General features: G+C 53.8%; 2 protein-coding genes across 7 annotated transcripts in view; both read right to left on the minus strand.

Moving 5' to 3' along the window:
- Pla2g6 (phospholipase A2 group VI) overlaps positions 1-16,176 on the minus strand; it is a 138,734-nt gene that overhangs the window by 78,133 nt on the left and 44,425 nt on the right. The window lies entirely within an intron of this gene.
- The window catches only part of Tmem184b (transmembrane protein 184B), a 40,258-nt gene that overhangs the window by 3,273 nt on the left and 20,809 nt on the right, over positions 1-16,176 (minus strand). For all 4 annotated transcript variants that reach the window (XM_052748337.1, XM_052748336.1, XM_052748339.1 and 1 more), the window contains 7 exons: positions 15,795-16,047; positions 14,324-14,489; positions 6,002-6,092; positions 5,652-5,727; positions 2,982-3,073; positions 2,074-2,243; positions 1,500-1,694 (listed from right to left, as the gene is read on the minus strand). In XM_052748337.1, coding sequence (XP_052604297.1) covers positions 1,500-1,694; positions 2,074-2,243; positions 2,982-3,073; positions 5,652-5,727; positions 6,002-6,092; positions 14,324-14,489; positions 15,795-16,047 — 1,043 coding nt within the window. The remainder of the gene's footprint in view (positions 1-1,499; positions 1,695-2,073; positions 2,244-2,981; positions 3,074-5,651; positions 5,728-6,001; positions 6,093-14,323; positions 14,490-15,794; positions 16,048-16,176) is intronic.

The following is a 16,176-nucleotide window of genomic DNA, read 5'->3' on the forward strand; positions in this document are numbered from 1 at the left end:
TGCGAACTGGGGTCATCCTGATGGCAGTGGAAGTCCATCCCACAGCTGAGTCAGGGCCTCCATTCCCACTTCTCCCAGGGTTTGCTGGAGCTACGCCTGCATGGAGCCCTGTGCCTTGCAAAGCTCACTCCTCTGCATAGATTTGGAAATCAAGGCTCAGAGAATGACTGCAGAGCAGAGCTGGCTTTTCACCCCAGCCTGACGTGAAGCTGGGAGGAACTGGGTGCCACGGTCAAGAGGCCAGTCAGCAGCCCTCAGCAACAGAAGCTTGTCCTGGGTGGGCTGTTCCTTCTGCAGGGTAGGGTGCATCTAATGGAGGGAGGGGTGCAGTCTGGGGGCAGTACATGAAAAGACAGCTAGGTCACCAGTAAGGCGTTCCTGGAGAGCCTCTACCACACAGCACCCCTCTGCTGCAGATAACCCAGCTTGCCCCTGCAAGCAGCCTGGCTCCAGGCCCCAGGGCCTGTTAAACCAGGTTTAAGGGACAGAGATGAGTGTTATCAGATGTTTCCCACTGGAGTCCAGCAGGAAGCAGGGGGCACCAGCCAGCAAGTAGCCCAGCACAGAATAGGGATGCCACCAGGGTGGCATCTGGAGCACCATGTGTGACAGAGAGCACATGCCAGCAGAGGCATTTCAAGGTTTCTTCCCAACCAGGACAGGAGCAACAGAGGGACTCGGCAGGAGTCCTGTGCCTGTGGATCCCTAAGACTCTCCATGTGCAGCACAGGGACCTGTGGTGGGCACTGAAGCCCGGGGAGAGGGGTTGTCTGGCTTCCAGTTCTGGGGAAAAGCTGACAGCAACTGATGACAGATGCCTGGGACAGGAGGCCTCCCTCTCTGCCCTGCAGTCTCTCACTGTGGATGCCAGCCTCAGGCATTCCCCTCAGGAACTGGCCTCTGCCCTGCTGGCCTACCGCCTTCCCAGTCACCAGAAAGCTTCTCAAGGCTTACGCGTCCTAACCAATCACAGAAGTGCCCAGGGTGGGGCCTGACCCACTGAGGTCTCTCTAGGGCGCTCTTCTGTACACCAGGGGCTGCAGGATCCTCTTCAACAAGGATTAGCAGTGTAAAAAGCAAGCTCTGGCCACTGCCTCTGCCCGTGCTCCTCACAGGGAAGCCGCTTTCTGTCCTGTGTTCCTTGAAGACTCTCTCAGCAGACAGGACAGAGTAGAATCCGCACAGTGGTGTCTGTTCACTCGTCTCTGTCCCGACTTCCTTTTTTGTTCTTTTTTCTCACACTAACAGTAACCCTCCTGCCTCAGCCTCCTGAATGCTGGGATTACAGGTATACACCTTTCTATACCATCTGTGGATCTCCACACTAGGACCTAAAGGGTGAACCTAGCTTCCAGAAACAAATGGGGGTCCCTCTGGGCTCGGAGAGCCCCTGTTCTCTGACGTCAGCTCCCTTTCAGAACAGACAGATGTTGGGTAGGGGGAGGCTCTGGGGCTGACCCCAGGAGGCTGGGGTCCTGCCCTAGGAACCTGGCTCATACCTTGAGCGTCCAGCCTCTTGTCAGCGTAGACCTTGTAGGTGAAGGCATGCCGCAGGGCCAGGGCCGCGAAGAACATCTCAATACAGATGATGAAGTCCTGGTAGCCAGCAGCCACGGTGCCCTCGCCCACGGACACACGGGCTGAGTTGATCTTGGGGATGGCCCCACACTTCTCTAAGATAGCCAGGAGCATGCCTGCACAGGAGAAGCACTGTGTGGTCACACCCTGGACCCTCCCATGCCCTTCACTCGGGCAGCGCCACATACTCCAGGGTACAATAGGGCTCATCCGCTCCTAGAGGCAAGGCTGGTGACACAAGCCGAGGCCCCCACAAACCCAATTCTCTCGACAACCACCTGTCCGTCAGAACACTGGGACATCACGCACTGGACAAGGCTGCACTCAAGTTTCCTGCAAGCCTCACCCCTCCCAAATGCCCAGTGGCCAAGGTATCGCCGACATAAAGGACAGCACTCTGGCTTCGGACCCACAGTTCTGGGAACATGGAGGGGAGAGATGGGCTCAAACGGAAGTGGAAATAGGCTGTGATCACCAGGCCGAGAGGAGGCTCACCTTGCCAGAAGGAGAGAAAGATGACGGACTTGATCATGAAGAACTTGAGGACAGGGCTGTAGGGACTGAGCAGCTCCCGTGTGGCGAAGTAGAAGAGGAAGAGGGCGTAAAGGGCCAGGCTGACGGAGATGTTGTAGATGATAGTCACATAGAGGTACCCACTGGTGACACTGTGGAACAGGCATGCTGTGGCTGGGACCGACCCTACGAGGGCAGACTGCTCCCCCTCTGCCCTGCCCACAACCTGTCTCCATGGGCCACAGCTGTGCTCTCCAGCGAGGCACAATGAACCACTGGAGGGAGGGGACAGGGGAAGGGGGACATATTGGGAATGTGCTTCAGGGGTGTGCCTATGGACAGGCTGGTCTTCCACTACCAGTCCACTCACTCACATGGTGGCCCTGCTCTGAACCCATTCCTCAGAGAGGACTCTAGAGGGAAGCCAGGACTATGCTGGAGGCCACAGTCATAGTGGGTACCCTAAGCTCGCTCTGCTCTCTCCTCCCGACCTTGGTGTGCCCATCCGCCTAGGTGGGCTGTGGCGCTGGTTACAGGCAGAAAGAAGAACTCAGAGCACAGGGCCAGGTGTAAGGCCACCTCACTAACCCACAAATGAGAAGGTGTGACCAGTTCACACAGTGGGGTCTTTATATCCAGGGCTGAAGACTGCCTCCCAGGGCTCTTTCACGTTCAGAACCTTCTGAGACTCACCATGGCTACTACTACACATCCTGAGTACAAACATGGGCATGACTGGCTAAGAGCAGGCATCAGGACCAAGTGCAAAGTGGCCACTGCCACGCTCAGGCTCAGAGATTCAGGAAGATCACAGGTATGGGCTCTATAAGGTAGGACACCCACCCTTGTGCCAACACACCCACAGGTCCCAGGGGAGGACCCCTGCTTACTCAAAGTCCCCGTCCCGGTACTTGCCGAAGGCCTGGAGAATAACGGTGCTAACAGCCATGAGAGGCTTCACCACACAGAACTGAAGGGTGGCCTGTTCGGGAGACAGACAAGACAGGATGAAGCAGGGATGTGGGAAAGCACCAGCCCTGGCAGCTGGGCCTACGCTGGTGGCTAGGGAGGGAACTGTGTGCGGGGGAGGCAGGATGTGTAAGGAGACACGGGGCCCAGTAGACCAGGAGGAGAAGACACCTCAGAGACCGCTTGGAGGATGAGGGGCCTTCAGGAAGATGGAGAAAGGCAGGAACAAGGCAGAGGGAGCAGCTCCAGGCCAGTGGGATGGCACTTGTCTGCCAAGTCTGCTGACGTAAGTGTGATCCTCAGGACAACACAGTGGAAGGAAAGAACTTCCTGCAAGTCGCACCCCCCCACGCACACACAAACAATAACCAACAAAGAAATAAATGAATGCATACATACATAAGAAGGAGCAGGTCATGCAGAGGCTCACCCAGGGCAGAGTGTGAACAAGGACAGGAGTGGGCACTAGCGAGAGCAGCAGGAGGTGGCTAGGGAGAGCAGCAGGTCCTGGACCTCATGCTCTGGACAAGTGGGCTCTAATGAGGAGCTGGCCACACAGGGAGCAGGTGAGGACAGGGGAGAGGACATCCCTCTAATACTGGGAGGCCCAAAAGGTACATGGGAACTCAGGCCTAGTCAGCTATTGACTGTGGTCTTTCCGGCAATCACCTGGTCTCCAAGTGGTAGCCATCTGGGTAAACATTAACGTAACCCATGCCCACAGCACAGGTGGCAAATGTGGGGATGGAAGAGCTGGACAGCAGTGTCTTCTTGAGGCTGCCTACTCTATGTGCAGTCAGACCTGGGAGGCTGTGCTAAGCCGGGCCCTACAACTCCTGTAATCCAGTGGGGTGTCCGCACCACCCACAGACTCCCACTGACTTACAAGTGTTCACCCTCAGCCCGAAGCCCTGAGTAAAGGGGTGGGCATGTGAAAGTCCAGCCATGTGGACTGGCCAGCGTGGCTCTGGATAGGACCCGTGGCTGGTAGAAGGGCAGCCTGGGAACACATTTCTGCCCCACTGACGACCTGGTTTGTGCTGTGGGAGAGCCATGGCAGACAGATGTGACAGGAACAGCTGTGTGCTGCTACCAGGAAGCCCCACAGAACCCTGGGCGGCAAACCTCCCCCAGAGGGAGTTTGAGGAGGGAGAAGAGCAGGGGTTCACACCCCAGAAACTGAGGCACAGGGCTGCACTGGAGTCCGAGGCAGCAGGCCCCAGAGTCTGTCCAGCTACGCCATGGGTCAGTCTGAGATCCACAGACCAGGCTAGATGTCAAAGTCCTGTGTCAGTCCCAGGAGTGGGCGGGCAGTCCTTTCTAGACCTCTGCTGGCTGGGCCAGGGGTCACTGATCCAAAACTCTCTACTTCTCTCCCTTCCTCTCTCCTTTCCCTGCCTCTGCTTCTTCCCCTTCCTCCTCTCCTCCTCCTCCTCGTTGGCAGTGCTAGGGACAGAACCCAGGACCTCACACAGGCGAGGCGAGTGCTTTTCCACCACTTTGTAGCCCAAGCCCAGGAATTTCCACTTCTAACAAGTGCTCCAAAACTCAGTCACTGGGCGCAGGGCCCAAGGACATCCTGGCCCACCCTGTGGCTCTGGAATGAAGCTGGGGGTGCCTGCTGGGAGCCTTCGAGTGTTCCTGTCCTCTCACTGCCCGTCTGCATGTCAAGGGTCAACAGCGGAGCTCCGAGCCCACAGGGCAGGGAATGATCTGGACCTGCTGACAGTGATGGGGGGCTCACTCTGCTCTCTCCTCTGCTCTAGAGAGCAGAACTCTGAGGACAATGTAATGATCAAAAGCGGCTATGAGTCACGCTGGGCCTGGACTGGGTGGTTGAACCATGTAAACAAAGGCTCTGCAAGCCCCACCCTGGACCAGGACAGTTTTAACCCCTTCTGGGCCACTCCATGAGAGAGATCCTGAGGCTCCCTCAGGGAGGCAGAACCAGTAGCAGAACTGGAGCCCGGGCATGTCTACGCTGTTGTGTTGGGTAGCCATGCTGTCCCAGCAGGAGGTGGGGCAGCATTTCTCTTGACTACTTGGTCATGTTGGAGGGGCTGACAGAGGGCCTGCAGAGGCCCAGGACAGTCATGAAGACTGGGTGTGGCACCCTCAGATTCTATCTCCCTGAATGAGCCAGAGCTGCACTAAAGGCTTACATCCACTGCCTCATCTGTTCCTTTTAGTCACCCCTGAGATAAGTATTGCCACCCCCATTTTATAAGAGGACAAACAAGCTCAGAGAGGTTAAGCAAATGGTCTGAGGTCACACAGTCAGACAAGCTGAGAAGTGGTAGGCAAGGAAACCAGAAGCTGTGGCACTGCCAACTGGAATGTGCAAGGGTAGGGACCACACAGTCCTGTCTGTTGTGTATCTTTAATGCCTAGACCCTCTTGTCCAGACACAGGGATAAGTTTTCAAACTGACAGTCTAGAACTCCAGATCAGCTTGGGGACAGCTGGGAACCAGGAAACCTCCACAGGTAGGGAACACGTCAGCATGCAACAGGAACTGCCCTCCAAGACACAGGTCTGAACCTGTGTCTCTAGCCTGGTCCTCCTGACTGGGGCTGCTGCTAGGCACATACCTGTTTGCAGAAACGCAGGAATCCGATGGAGTAGGTCTTTCCCCACAGGCAGCACGTGCCATACATACAGCTTGACCTAGGAGAGACGGGTAGAGAGGGCTAGGAGATGGGAAGGGTAGGATGGGAAAGGCTGCCCACCTCTTCCAACAAGCCAGGGCACAGGGTGGGACCAGAAGCACTGAATGAAAAGGAAAAGCTGTAGGTGGGAAAAATGCCAACAGGAAAGGACAAAGAGGGCCAGGGAGGAGCTGGGGAGCAAGGCACAGCAGGGCCAGGGCTAAGGGGGTCTGCATGTCCATCTGCAAGGCTGTGAGGGGCCCACGTGGGGTTCAGGAAGCTGTCATACTCACTCGATGGCCTTCCCTCTGATCTCAGCCATGATGGCACTCTCTCCCCCAAGGTACTCATAGCACAGGCTCAGGAAGTTATAAATGACAAAGGCTGTGAAAAATCCAGAGCAAAGTAGCCAGGTCAGCAGAATGGTCGCTGGGACTAGAACAAGAAAGGACTGAGCCCCAGCTACACTTAGCCCTGCAGTCTTTCCAGACTGTGAACATGCTGCAGGTAGGAACTGAGTTACGTGCCTCCAGTACCAACCAAAGCCCTGGTCCCTGCGCCCACAACCAACACTGAAGGAATCAAAGTCAAGGGGATGGATGTGGGATGGGAAGGTGGGGACTGGATACCACCTAGCCCCAAAGCACCTCCAGCCAAGGCCCAGGGCAGGCCACAGGCTTCCTCGCAGACTGGTTCTCACAGGGCCCTCCCTCTGGCAGGCGAGGAAGGAAACCTTCCTCAAGGTGGATTCTCCAGAAAAGCCACAGGGCCCATCATTATCATCATCATCGTCATCATCATCATCGTCATCATCGTCACCATCATCATCATCATCATCATCATCACCTCTTGCCAAGCAGTCCCTGGAATGCTCTCGTGAGGAGGAGAGCCACCAAGCTCACCCCTTTCCCGTTCTGTGCTGCAAGCTCTGTCAGCGTGTGCCTGGGCTGCTGTTCAAGCCCGAGCCACAGCCAGTTCTGACGGAGCTGCTCAGACTACCATAGCATTCAGGACTGCCTAAGAGTACACAGGCCAGCCGGCCAGTGTGCTGTTTCACTCCAAACAATCATCAGTGAGTCAACAATGGACTGCATCACATCTCAGAGAAAGGGGACCAGAGACAATCTCCTTAGACATGATTTGTTTGGTCAAATCAGCCCCTGACCATCTGGAAAAATCCATCCCCTTTCTAGGAAAAATACAGGCTCACACAGAATAGATCCAAACACCCAGCAATAGCGTTTACACCAGAGGCCTCTATACAGGCCAGAAACAGAACAGAGAGAGGCTGACATGTGACCAGGAGGGGGTGTAACTCAGGCAGCAGGTTGTCACCCTATGGTTGTCTCAAAATGGTTCCAGACCTGGTCTCTAGGAAGGCCCCTGTGCATCCTGAATACCTGCCACAGCCTATATGCCAGGCTGTGTGCTAGGCCCAGGACGTGTCAATGACCATGGGACCCACAGTCCCAAGGGAAGTGATGGTCTCTCATACTCCTGCCCTGGACTGTTGGCTATCTAGAACTTTCTCCTCCATTCTAGATACCACATCTCAAGTTACAGACAGGAGTACGCCATCAGGGAAGGAGGGAGAGGATCAAGAACAAACAGAACTCTGCTGGAGGCTTGTCCACACTCCAGACAGGAGCCACACGGTCTCAGACAGATCCCAGGAGGACTTCAGCTTAACAGAACGAACAAACCTTTCTCCCCCCGTTTTTCCAGACAGGGGCTCATCGTGTAGCTAAGGCTGGCCCCAAACCGGCAGAGATCCTTCAGCCTCTGTCTCCCAAAAGTGCTGGATTACAGGCAAGTGCCATCACACCTGACTTGGAAAGAATATTTCTTTTTTGTTGTGGTTATTTGTTTTTGTTTTGTTGTTGTTGTTGTTTTGTGTGTGTGTGTGTGTGGTTTTTTTTTTTTTTTTTTTTTTTTTTTTTTTTTTTTTTTTTGAGACAGGGTTTCTCTGTGTAGCTTTGGTGCCTGTCCTGGATCTTGCTCTGTAGACCAGGCTGGCCTCTGCCTCCCGAGTACTGGGATTAAAGGCGTGCATCACCATCACCCAGTGGGAAGAACATTTCTATGAGCATCATCATCAGAGAAGGAAGCCGTGAGCTCCAGGGTGGCCATTAGACACAAGCGTCAGAGGCAGGCACCCCTCAGCAGAGATGGGGGTCCCTTCTCTAGCCAGTAACTACCTGGACAGAAGGTTACAGTCTAAATCACTACGGCCCACTCAGTCTCTCCACTGTCAGCCCCACAAACAAACAACACACAGTCTGGGAGCTCAGAAGTGTCCTCTAGGCCCCAGGCCAGAAGTCAGACGCTGTTCAGTATACACTCACTGACTCTATGAAGGCTAGGTGCCGTGGAGAGCTGATGGTTCCGAGTGTATCTGGCTGCTCCACGCTCTGTCCAGTTTGAGTATCTTCGGCTGATCTCTGCCTCTGCTAAACAGAGACTCTAAGTTGATCGGGAAAGACCAAGTTGTCTGGGACATTCCAGATAACTGAGGACATGTCTGGAAAACTGAATGTGCCTGCTCCGGACAGAAGTCCTTTCTGCTTGGTACACTGAGACTCAGAACGTTCTTTCTCGAATTTCGGGGCTATGTGGCCATCCGAGGCAATCACAGTACGATGAACCAGCTCTGGTGGACAGAGGACCTACCCCTAAATAGATGTCCCCAATTCTACACTGCTCCAAGCCCTCTGTGAACCCTGCTTGCCCCTGCTCTGGCAGCCCACATGCTGCTTCGGATCCCTCTTCCATCGGCCCTCTCTCTCCCTTTCCTCCGATCCACTGAGCTCTACGCGCCTAGTTTGTGAGCTGTGGCTGGTGGCACCATTACCCGTCAGGGTGACCTACGGACAGCCGGCTGGCCAATGGCTCTTTTTTTTAAACTACATGTATTTATTTATTTATCTGTATATATGTGCGAATACACGTGTGCCACAGCACGGGTGTGGAGCTCAGAGGGGAACTTGCAGGAGTCAGGTCATCAGCGTTGGCGGCAAGCATCTTTCCCGGCTGAGCTCTCTCACTGACCCCTGGCCTATGGTTCTTTGTTTACTCACTGTGCCCTCTGGCAAGAAAGACGGTTCATTTTGGGCCACACGTCAAGATTCAGTGTATCCAAAACTCGAACTCTGGGGCCAGGTGTGATGTTGTACAGCTGTGATGCCAGCGCAAGGAAGGCTGGGCAAGAGGGTCATGAATTTAAGGCCAGCCTGGGCTACATATCTAAACCGCATCTCAAAACCAAGAAGCTGAACTCAGAAATGGGCAGAGGACGTTGTGTTCCTCCTATGCATGTAAACTCTTTCTCAAAGGGAGTCCACACTTCTCTGGGGGGAAACAATGGTCTGTTCCTCTCCTTCACCAAGCCCAGCATCTAGCAAACCGTGGCTGCAAAGAACCAGGTAGGAATCTGGCGTTCCATCACTATGGGGTCACTCTGGACAAGGTTTGCGGCTACCTGCACCTCTGTTTTCACACTGTATAATGGGTGTGTGATACACACTCCACCTGGTACTAGGAGGTGAGAATGCGCTAATGATGATGAAGAACCTGGGGTAAACTGTGAACGCCACATAAACATCTGTAACACCACATAGGCAGGGAGCAGAGGAAGCTGCATGGCCACCTCTGGTCACCGACCCTCCCAGGCTCTTACCTCACCCCAAACCCAATCAGACACCAAAATGTGTACAGCAATCGTCTCTCACCCCAGCCATGTGGCCGATCCCAGTGTCGTGTGAACTACAGCCCTCCTCAGATGAGTGCTGTACAGAGCTGGGGCATCCTGGGAAAGGTACCCAACATCTCTGAGGCTCAGCCTTTGCCTCAGAGAATGGGAACCCTGCTGTCTACGTGAGTATAGATGTATACTTCCTGAGTGCAACACACAACTGCCCTCTCTTCCCTCTAAAATGCAACCCAACAGGTGGAACTGAACTGACCTCAGATAAGAAGCAAACTATCAGGGCAGGAAGAATGCCAATGGGGCCACCGCTGGGACACAGCAGGAGCTCGGGGTGATGCTATGGTTTCTAACACAAAGGTCAAAAACTAAAGCAGAGGCAGAGATGGCTCAGTGGGTGAGAGCACTGTTGTACCAGCATAGAGACCCAGGTTCAAATCCCGACCAAAGCCGAGCACGGTCATGTGTGCACACCTGTAACTCCAAAGCTGGTGAGGGGCTGGAGAATGTTCAGGGGCACAGCCAGAAGATTGTTTGGGTTTTCTGGCCACAGTCTAGCTCCAGGTTTAGAGAAAGGCCCTAAGTAAAGGAATAAGGCAGAAAGTGATAGATAGGACATCAGACGGCCTCCTCTGGCCTCTGCACCTGCACACACACATGCATACACACACACACACACACACACACACACACACACACACACACACACACACACACACACACACACACATGGTGTGGGGGGGGAATCATTATTAGTATCCCTAGAGAAGAGAATACTCCAGAGCACCAAGAAGAAGGGGCTTGAAGAAGAGCAGAGAAGAGCCACTGACACATCACACTGAGAAATGAAGGGAAACAGGCAAAGAAAGTCACAGCCGATGAAGTGAAAAACAGTCAATAAACAGCTCCTGGAGAGCAACAGAGACAGAACAAGACACTGAGAAGACACAAGACTTGGTCCAGGAGTGCATCCCCAGGGCAGAAATCCCAGGAGGAAGAAAGGGAAAGGAGAGGATGCTTCTGAGGGACTGGGCGGCGGCGGCGGGACAGCTTCTGAACCATAAAGACACTCTCCCTGGGTGGACATTCCTGAAGATTGAGAAGTGTTTCAAGCCCAGGTACGCCTGCTGATCCCTGTCCAGCCCACAGGGGTCTTGATCCCTTACATTGAGCAGTGAGCAAGGCTGTCCTCCAGCCGAAGACTCAGGACTGCTAACTTCACCAAGGTCATGGTCTGTGGCTCCGACTTGTGCAACCTCCAACCAAATGGACACTTTTGCCCACAGCTAAGAGGAGTGTTCATGCTTCAGAAAGCCGTGAAGGCCTCTGGATGAAGTGAGAGGGACCTGGACACAAAGGTTAGGTAGGTTGTGGCTAGTAGTGGGGTGGTTCTGGCTTGCTTTAACTCTGTTATATACTTTATATTCAAGTTAAGCAAAACCTGGGAGTTTTGAAACCCAACCTTGCTGAACCCTGATGTGAATATCTCTTTCCAAGTTGCTAACTAAATAATAAAGTTTAAATAATTAAATCATTTTTAAAAGGAAAGGAAAAGTATCAAAGACACAAACAAGAAAAGGTCTCAGGTCCTGACCTGAGCTGTGGCGTTCAAGCCTGCCAGGTCTCCCAACACGGTGACTATTAGTCTATCTTCTATGAGATTCCAGAACTGGGAGGTTGAAAACAAGACCTTTCTTTTTTTTTTTTTTTTTTTTTCTTGGTTTTTCAAGACAGGGTTTCTCTGTGTAGTTTTGGTGTCTGTCCTGGATCTCGCTCTGTAGACCAGGCTGGACTTGAACTCACAGAGATCCGCCTGGCTCTGCCTCTCAAGTGCTGGGATTAAAGGTGTGCGCCACCACTGCCTGGCCCGAAAACAAGATCTTAAAAGCTAGGAAGAATATGCAAGCAGCTAGGCAGGATCAGAATCCAACAGACTTCCCAGAAGCAGTACCAAGAGCTGAAGCCGTGAGAGGTGGCCTGCAGGACCCAACCCCGAGGTGTGGTCCCTTCCCAGGATGTCAATCACAGAGCAATCAATAAGGACTCTTTGGACTTCGCACCAGCACCCTATGCACCTGCTTTTTCAGGAGGCTGGTGGAGGATGTGCCCTGACCAACAGAGAGAAGAAACCACAAACCAAGGAGAAATGGGGACAGGTGGCCCACGCAGCACAGGAGAAGCTGACACTGTCCAAGAAGGACCGTGAATGACAGAGCCTGGGTGACAGGTGAGCAGAGGAGGCCTCACAAGCAAGCTCTGCAGACTGCAGAGAAATGTGGTAAAGAAAAAGCCAGTAGTGACAGAGTCCCACATCACCACCTTGGGGAGAGCAGGGCTGGTTATTAAAATCCCAACTGTAGCATTCAGGAATAAATGAATGCTAAGTACAGAAAACTGGACAACTCCCAAATTAAAACAAGTAGCTAGTACCTGTGGCAAAACCCAGACTTCACATGTAAAGGACAGGGAGGATCAGCCCGAGGCACAGCTACAATCCTGCCTTTACTCCCAGGACTCTGGAATGGAGGTAGGAGCAAACAGACAGAGCAAGTCACACAACCAATGAGAGGAAAGAGAAGAAGGGGAGTGTGGGGCGGCACAAGGCTCCGCTTTGGACAATATTTAAACACACAGATTGCAAACACTAGAAAAAAAATGTAGTTCAGTCTCCCTGGTAAGGTGAAGAAAGAGAAGTGTTTATGAGTGTGCGTGTGTGCGTGTGCGTGTGTGTGTGCGTGCGCGCTTTTTAATTTCATCACGAAGTAAAAGAAACCTGAAGAAGGGCCAGGTGGGAGTGAAGGCCAGGCTGCCGGCTCAAGACACCAAAGCCAGTGACCTCAGGCAGCCTCAGCTCCAGGGGCCCTGTGCTGTTTGTAACCCCCGGGAGATGAGAGGCCAGAGACAACAGTGTTGCTAGGAGATGAGTGGCAGACTTCCTGAGCCAACCTTTCCACAGGCCGGGAGGCTGGTTGGGGCAGGTGGGAGAAACAAAGAGGCCTCTGAAGTGGGGGTGCCACCCACCATCTGCTGCTACTTTGGGGTGTCGAGTAAGGACAGACTGGTAGCTCCCCTGTGTCCTCACCATTTGCTAGATGTCCCATCTTCAGGGCCAAACCAAGGAGAAAACCTATGTTTGCCCCTAGACGACACAGGACACACAGACACAAACACACACGAAGCCACATGCACAGTAAAGAACAACCTTTTGCTTCTAAGAGAAGCAGGTGAGCAGAAGCTGTACCACTCGAGGCTGGCACCTGCAGGGAGGGGGATGCCCAGCTCCTCCCTTCCCAGTCAGAGGTTTCCCTGGGGGATTTTCTGCGTTCAGGAACATCAAGCACAGTGCAGCACTGAGCAGGCCCCCATCTGCCTCTATAGTCTCTCTTGGAAGGAATTTATGAGAGCATCAGCCAGGAGAAGGGTGCCTGGGAGACGATGCAGCTGCAGGGGACTGGATAGGGCTCACAGTGTGAGTCTCTTTATTTAAAAAGGATAGCTTAAAGGAAAACCACATGCCTGGCATGTGTGAGCCCCCGACTCCTCCAACACAAACATGCAAACGGACTGGGGATGTATTTTAGTTGGTAGAGTGCTTGCCTAGCATCTAGAAAGCCCTGAGTTCCATGCCCAGCACCACACAAAACCAGGTATGGTAGCATATACCTGTAACCCTAGCACTTGGGAGGCAGAGGCAGGAGGATCTCTGAGTTCAAGCCCAGCCTGGTCTACAGACCAAGTTCCAGGACAACCAGGGCTATACAGAGAAACCCTGTCTCAAAAGAAAAAAAAAAAAAAAAGAGTTTGGAGTTGGAGCTGGAGAGATGGCTCAGCAGTTAAGAGCACTGGCTGCTCTTCCAGATCCATCCTGGCCTGATTACCAACACCACCTCCTGGCCTCTTCAGGCACTGCACATACATGGTGCACAGATCTACAGGCAGGCAAACACTCATACACATAAAAGACAGACAAACAGACAAAGAATATAAAGTGTACACCTTTTAATTCTAGTACTCAAGAGGCATAAACAGGCAGATCTCTGTGAGTTCAAGGCCAGCCTTGTCTACGCAGTTAAGTTCCAGGCCAGTCAGAGCTATAACATGAGACCCTGACACAAAAAGTTTGAGGCCAGGCTGCATGAGATCCTGTCTCAAAGCGGGGAGAGGAGTCACTGCTGTCATGTGCCTGGCTGTGTTCGCACACTGAGTGAAGCCTCCTCTCAGCAGTACCCACTGCAGAGGTGGACAATGTGTGGACAAGAAGGGTATGACACTGGAGAAGAGACAGGATGAGAGTCAGGCCCACCCAGGGCTGGAAAATCAGACCATGCCAGCTCCCAACACCAGGAAACTACCTACTGCTCCAGCTGGGATGGAGGCTGCTGTGTCTCCTGTAGAGAGTGTGGAGGAGGCAAGAGGGATGAGGGGGAACGTGGTGGGAGGAGCTAAGGAGCCGAGGCCCAGGAGAGGGTGCCAGTCCTTTCCTTTGAGATGCAACAGAGCACCACTGGGGACACACGGAGTTGCAGGCCCAGCTGTGCAAACCCTCCCACCCACAGATGGACCATTACAAGTTGCCCACCAGCTAGAAAAGCCAGAACTGAGAAAAAAATGAGTTAGAGGTGGAGCTCCTGCCTCCCGGCATCTGTGACTGTGTCCTGGGATCCTCCACACCAAAGCACGTCTGTAAGGGGATACTTGGCTACACAAGTATGGTTACCCGTCATTAGGGATCGATGGAGAGCCAGGTGGGGAAGAGGAATCCACATTAATTTTCATGAGGTCCAGACCCCAGGGAAGAACTGAGGAATGACACCCCCGCCCCCAGATCCTAGAAGTGATGAGGCAGAGCACTCCCCTTGCTCCCATGGCCCGAACTCCCCACCCTCCGGTCCTCTCCACACTGTGTCCTCACCCTCGTAGCAGTCACGGATGGTGCCGAAGTACACATAGTACTGGTCATTGGTGAAGAAGAGGAGGCTGAGCCAGGAGTCGAAGGCGTAGATGGGCACGATGAAGAGGATGCGCACGATGTGGCGCTGCTCGTTGGGGCGGCTGTAGCAGCGCAGATGCATGTAGATCTGGGTGAAGGGCACCAGGTCAGTGAAGGCCTACTGTTACCACACCTGCCTCCCACCATCTATCTGCCCTCTTCTTCCTGCTCCGAGGGAAGAGGGGAGCTCCTGGCTCCTGGCTCTGCCCTTCTTGTTCTATGGCCTGATATAAAGTACCCACCCTGGGACTTAGTCCTGCTCAGGAAAATTAGTTGATAAAACTTCCATCATAAGAGTCAAATCAAAGGGATCACATAAAGCTGGTATGAGCAGCATCTACAGGCCACCTTTCAGCTAGATGGGACTTAGGTAAGGCCATGGTGGTGCTGATGCTGTGGTCCCCAATGTGTGCTCCCGTTCATCCTGCCTTCCCAAAGCCAAGTTCCCAGGGTCGCACAGCAGCGGCACTGGGTTAACTGAAGGGCTGATCAAGGGCATCTGGCTGTGACCCTTCTGCTGTGTCCCTTAGCAGATGCCAGAAAGGGTGGGACAGACAGGAGCTTCACCCTGGAGGACCCAGATATTCTTCCTGGCCATGTGTCCACAGTGGTGTGTTCACACCATGCCGTTCCTCAATCTGCTGAACCCAGGCAGCACTGCTGTCCCCGGGGAGGCAGAGGAAGGCAGCACAACTCTGAGAAAGCAGAGCCAAGAGCCAGGCCCGGGGCCTGGTCCCAACTCTCATGACATCACTCTTGGCCCAGCCCAGCCCTGGCTGAGGAAAAGGACAAAACATTCCCGTCTGCTGTGAGCCCATCTCTTGGACACTGATAGATCTAAAAGAGACTGAGACACAGGACAGCTGGTGAGGGACTGCCAGGGACCTGAGCAGACTCAACCAGCCTACACGGGGCATTCATCAAGCCTCCTTCTTGAGCGCCCAACCTCCCCTGAGCTCACGAGTGCAGGAGACACGAGACTTGACTTCTCTCCCTGAGCTGCCAGCCACATACATGCAACCAGCTCCTCTGCCACCCCCCTCGGGTTCTCAAGTCTCTCCTTCGCAAAGACATCTCTAACATGTACAGTTCTGTGGCTTCGGCTAGACATGGGCATAGCCAATAACTACTAAGCAGAAGTAACAGCGTCACTTCTAGATCAAAGCAGACAAGTATCTGGGTGTCTCCTCACATTCCTGCAGCTCTGGTTGTTAGGGGTGCAGATAACTCCAGAGCCACAACCTGCCCTCAGCTGAGCTGGGGTGTGGAGGAGAAATCCCCTAGGAAGCAAAGCACACTCACTGCTACAGCCCGGCTTGCTGAAGTATGCTTTGTTGGACTAGAAACCACTCGGGACCCGTATGGAGGAGGTTCCCTCTTCACACCCAGGTACCTGGTGGCAGGTGATGAGCAGAGCTGTCCACACAAAGAAACCAGAGATGGCCTGGGCGGCCGTGGTCATCAGGAACACGGGCTGCTCCATGGCTGTGGGACTGCCCTCGGGGGTTGCAGAGACGCCAGGCGAAGCTGCTGCGGTCGTGGGTGATGCTGGGTCTGGGGCCAGCGCAGCCCCCCTCACTGTCATGGTGCTCAGCAGCAGCAGCAGGCTTCCTGAGAGAATCTCTTGGAGTGTGTGATGGGCTGGCCTAGAAAAGAAATCTGGGTGAGAGCTAGTGCTGGAAATACCCTTCGAGGTCCACATCACTCTGGCCCCAGCCGTGTCCCTACACTGCCCTTGTCCTGCCATGTCTAGGCCAACACACAACGGCTTTAGT

The sequence above is a fragment of the Peromyscus californicus genome, unplaced genomic scaffold (genome assembly GCF_007827085.1).
Source record: "Peromyscus californicus insignis strain IS unplaced genomic scaffold, ASM782708v3 Scaffold_20__1_contigs__length_68692818, whole genome shotgun sequence".
NCBI lineage: Eukaryota > Metazoa > Chordata > Mammalia > Rodentia > Cricetidae > Peromyscus > Peromyscus californicus.